The sequence below is a fragment of the Camellia sinensis genome, chromosome 1 (assembly GCF_055761805.1).
Source record: "Camellia sinensis isolate YWXY chromosome 1, ASM5576180v1, whole genome shotgun sequence".
NCBI classification, from domain to species: Eukaryota; Viridiplantae; Streptophyta; class Magnoliopsida; order Ericales; family Theaceae; genus Camellia; species Camellia sinensis.
Genome location: NC_138961.1, coordinates 134,778,279 through 134,782,826, shown reverse-complemented (window position 1 = coordinate 134,782,826; position 4,548 = coordinate 134,778,279). Strand labels below are relative to the sequence as shown.

The 4,548-nt window shown below is 35.3% G+C and overlaps 1 protein-coding gene across 1 annotated transcript; it reads right to left on the bottom strand.

Annotated features, from left to right (window-relative positions):
* Positions 1-736: 736 nt before the first annotated feature.
* Positions 737-4,253, bottom strand: LOC114262078 (putative E3 ubiquitin ligase complex SCF subunit sconB). The gene is made up of 3 exons (XM_028202417.2): positions 3,991-4,253; positions 1,876-2,035; positions 737-1,164 (listed from the first exon to the last, which is right to left on the bottom strand). Exons 1-3 carry the CDS (start codon positions 4,067-4,069, stop codon positions 912-914), a joined length of 492 nt encoding a protein of 163 aa, XP_028058218.2. The 5' UTR covers positions 4,070-4,253; the 3' UTR covers positions 737-911.
* Positions 4,254-4,548: the final 295 nt, after the last annotated feature.

The window sequence follows — 4,548 nt, the reverse complement described above, 5'->3', positions numbered from 1 at the left end:
ACCAAAAACCTCTTTTTTATGAATTTGAAATCACATAAATCATGTTTTTCATGCAATAGAAATATACATGTCTTTCCATAAGGAAGTGTGAAAAAGGAGTAAAACAATCCCTACCTTTAGCAAGAAGAGGAGAAACCCCAGAAATCTAACTTCGACGAAAACACAACGAGCTCAAATTACTTGATAACTCTCTTTGTGCTCTATGTTTTGATATATGGAACTAGGATGAGATTTTGAATGAAAGGAGATGAAATCCAAGTTAAAAGCTTCGGACATGGTGGAAAAAGAGAGGAGAGAAAAAATGATCTAGATTTGACCAAAAAGTGACTTTTTAAAGTGCTGATTCTAAACAGACCGCTCGAGCGATGAAACTTGCACTTGAGCATCAGAGACACATTACTGCTCGAGCGACAAAACTCACTCAAGCGCAGAACACATACCCCCAGAAGTTTAGTTTGCAAACAAAAGTACTAAAAGACTCGAAAGACTGCTTGAGCGAACAATTCATCGCTCAAGCGATGAAGATTATTTTATTTATTTCAGAACGCTACAGTATAGTTAAAATGACTTTGGCTCAAGAATTCAACATATACCATGGAGTTGCTTCTACCCATTCAAAGACTACATTTCTACTTGACATTCAAAAAGAGTAAGAATGTTAATTAGTTGAAACCATACAACAAAATAAGAGCATAAGCATTTTATACATTTGAAACCATAGTAAACACACGTAAAAAAGAAGAAAGGAGATACTTCCATTATCATAATTAAACATCCAAAACACCGTCACCACAATTGGCATCAGTGCATACATACATACATACATACATACATACATACATACAGAAAAAAAATTAAAAAATTAAAAAATTTGGTAGAACAGATTGTCAGCACACCTTGTCAAGAATCATTCACACCTTGCGGCTACGTTTTGCGCATACTGACGAAGCTGATTCCAAGTCCCCAAGGAAGAAAAGGATTTTGTCCAGAATCCCTATGCTGGGTTCCTCCTCGAGAGATCCTTCTCCTCCGACAAAGTCTGTTTCTGAACTGAGTAAACAGCCATTTGGTCCCTTTTGCTGTCGTCTTGAGCCCAAATGGCGTTGAATTTCACCTTGGTGGATGAGGTAATAGTCTCTGCCTTCTCTGATAATCTTCAGCCCTCTGCAGATATATAATCTAATCAATTCACACAAACTAGTTTTGATATATCAAAGATATAAAGACAGTTTTCCAAATTTGTTATTTAAGAGCTGTACAGGCAGGAAACAGGACAAGACATGATTTTCTGAAGTGTTCAACCTTTCATGTTTTGGACAGGGTAAACTGCCATTTATATTCTATTTGGTTCTTGAATTGTTAAGGAAAAGGAAAAGTCAAGAGAAGGAAAAGTAAAGAGGGAAGAAATGAAAAAGAAAAATCAAATGAGAGCGCCATTAGCTGGGAAAATAAGAAGAAAATGGTAGGCATTTCTGAAAGGAAAATGATGACACCAGATTTTTCTCACCTCTTTCGTGATTCACAACACAGCAAAGAAATATGATTGACATATGATGTGGAAAGAAAAAAAAACTGTGAAATTTATCCATTGATACATGACAGCCATCTTTCTCAAAATATCAATTTTGTTGTTTGGAAAAATTAGTAAGTACAAGTAAGTTTGCTTCCCTATCATAATCCCGTCATAATCCAGTAAATGGGCTATTTCTGCCTACAAATTTCTGAGTATTTCCACAAATACATGATAGTGATTCAGACTTTCATATTAGATTCAGATGAGGAGTATAAATCAGTGGTTTTGTCGGTGGCAAACTGGGAGTGAAGTGCTCAGTGCAAAAATACATATAAAAGTATTAGCATGAAGTTTCAGCTTACAGTCCGACTCGATCACATCGATCTTGAACTTCATACATATCTTTCCATGATTTTAAACCTACAGGGGAATAGAATGCGGCTTGATCTCTTCCCCATCGCTCTTCAAATAAGTTAGACCATAGAATATTGTCTGAGGCCAAGACTTTCCACCTCCTGCAAACTTTAAAAAAATACCCAGTGGACAGGATTATTCATTTACTTTTAGCCTAAATAAACAATTCTCAGTAATTAAAAGGTGAGAATTCAAGCTGTGAATACTGGAATATAGTGAAACCTTTGGCTTCAATGATTAAGTTCAATGAATAACAAAGTTAATACCCATGTTTGTGAGTTTTTAAAGACCAAAATGTCTAAGAAATTGAATAATCATAAGGCAACACTTTGAATTGGACCAATTGATCCCAATTTTCGGGCAAAATGGAACTTTCTAGCTATGTTGCCTGGACTCTTCTATTTCTCTCAAAATACCAATGTCCACCGCATGCAGCAATGATAAAAGTGTGGAACATGTGTCCGACACACGTACTCAATTTAGACACTTTGAATCCTCCAACTTTAATGTTTGAACAATAAGAAACTCACATTTGACAGAAAACAAACATTAATAACCTCCAACATTAATAAAAATAAAATTTTCACATTTTTTTTTTAAAATCTTATTCAACTACATATCTACCTAATTTACAACATCTTATCTAAGATATTACATAATATTTACTCCCTCCGTCCCAAAATATTGGTCCCTTTTGGGGAATCCAACTTTTTTTGGTAGTACACTTATTGCATTTGAAAAAAGTTGGTTTTCCAAAATTACCCTTTTGATAGTACATTTTTTGGGAATATCAATGTCATAATTGTACTTTTTAAATTGTTTATTAATTTAAAAGAAGGGCAAAATAGGAAATTGATATTATTTTTGTACTTGATTTATAAAGAGGGACTAATATTTTGGGACAATGAAAAATGGAATAAGGGACTAATATTTTGGGACGGAGAGAGTAATATACAATACAAGTATCCGTAACAAGTCCCCATACACATATCCTATTTTAGATATCAGTTCTGCTACAGAGCCCGAAAGGTTTCGAATTTGAGAAGGAGGAAGAAGAAGAAGAAGAGAATGAGGAAGAAGAGAAGGAGGAGCAGAACTGGAGGGGGCCCTAAAAATAGGGCTGGAGGCGGAGGCGAAGGGAGGCGGAGGCGGAGGGAGGCGGAGGTGGAGGCGGGCGGAGGCAGAGGCAGAGGCGGAGGTGGGCGGAGGCAGAGGCGACGATCGGCCGACGACCGACGAGCTGCGACGATTGGCCGACGACCGACGACGAGCTCCCACCTCTCCCCTCTGTTTCTCTCTCTCGCCTCTGCTTCTCAGGTTCAAACGAAGAAGAAGAAGAAGAAAGAAAAGAAAGAAGAGGAAGGAAAAAAAAAAAAAAAAAATCAAAACCCAAAACGACGTCGTTTTGGGTTTTGAGCCACATTCGGGCCACTAATTTCGGGCCCTCAAACATTATTCTTTAGATATATATCCAAATATCCTAAGACTTAAGATTAAGAAGGTCTGCTAGGACAAGCACCCGTACCTGATAATCTTACCAGAGTACTTGTACCATAGCTTTCAAGTAGCTAATTAACTAAATAAACATTCAAAACAATAAAAAAAACTAGGGTAAAATTCAGGATAGTAGGTCAATTTCTATGTCATGTACTCATAGAAAATCAATTTGGCATTTTAGAATGTACTTATAGAAAATCAAATTGGCATTTTAGAAAATCTCTCACTCTCTCTCTCTAACAAACACAACTTTCCTCAAACCTATATATATATATATCCAACCCATGATTGCAGAATTGAGAGGGCTATCAACATACAACAGCGATGATATCTAATGCTAATGCATAACAGACCTCACTCAAGGACACACTTAAAATCCTTGATGAATTGCTCAATGCGAGGAAAATTCAAGAAACCCAGTTCAGATCTTATCGCAATTTGACAATTCAACAGACCCAAAAAGAAGCAGAAGATCTAAGATTTGAATTTGAAAAATGATTAACAAAGATGGATTGATTGAAACAATTAGAAATTCCAATGATTTAGAGCTTCTACTACTGACTGACCTTGTTGAGCAGTTGCAAGGTTCTGGTGATCCAACGAACCGAAGATCTTCATACACACATCAGCTGGTAATCTCCCCATTTGCTTCTCTGTCTCTCACGTCCCAAAATTTTGAATGTTTTGAAACTCAATTTTGCAGAGAGATCGAGATCGAGATCAGATGAGCTTTTTATTTGCGTGCGACTTTCTAAATAAGCTCCTTTTAACCTTTAAACGGGTGATTGAAATCTTATAATTTCATTGCAAGTACAGATTGTATGACTTTGGAAAAAATTTTCTAAAAAATTTGTTTAATTTATAATTTTTTCAAAACAATTTTTAAAGGGAGTTTTTTTTTTTCTTACACATCAATCAATTGTGTTTTTTTTTTAATTATTTTTTCTCGCATACACATTTATTTAATTATAATAAAATATCAAATCATTTTAAACTCTCAAATTTCAAAATTACTTTCAAAATACACAATCAAATAAATCAAAAAATTTTTTAACCCCTCCTCCCAAAATAAATTTTTAAAACTAGTCTCTCAAAATTAAACCAAACATAGCAATAATATTTGT

What these genes read in the sequence shown, in the direction of transcription:
- LOC114262078 (XM_028202417.2), bottom strand. Translation starts at nt 4,069, where the DNA reads ATGGGGAGATTACCAGCTGATGTGTGTATGAAGATCTTCGGTTCGTTG. An exon ending in CCTTGCAACTGCTCAACAAG is followed by an intron (nt 2,036 to 3,990) that starts GTCAGTCAGTAG and finishes ATTTTTTTAAAG; the next exon opens with TTTGCAGGAGGTGGAAAGTC. An exon ending in CGATGTGATCGAGTCGGACT is followed by an intron (nt 1,165 to 1,875) that starts GTAAGCTGAAAC and finishes ATATATCTGCAG; the next exon opens with AGGGCTGAAGATTATCAGAG.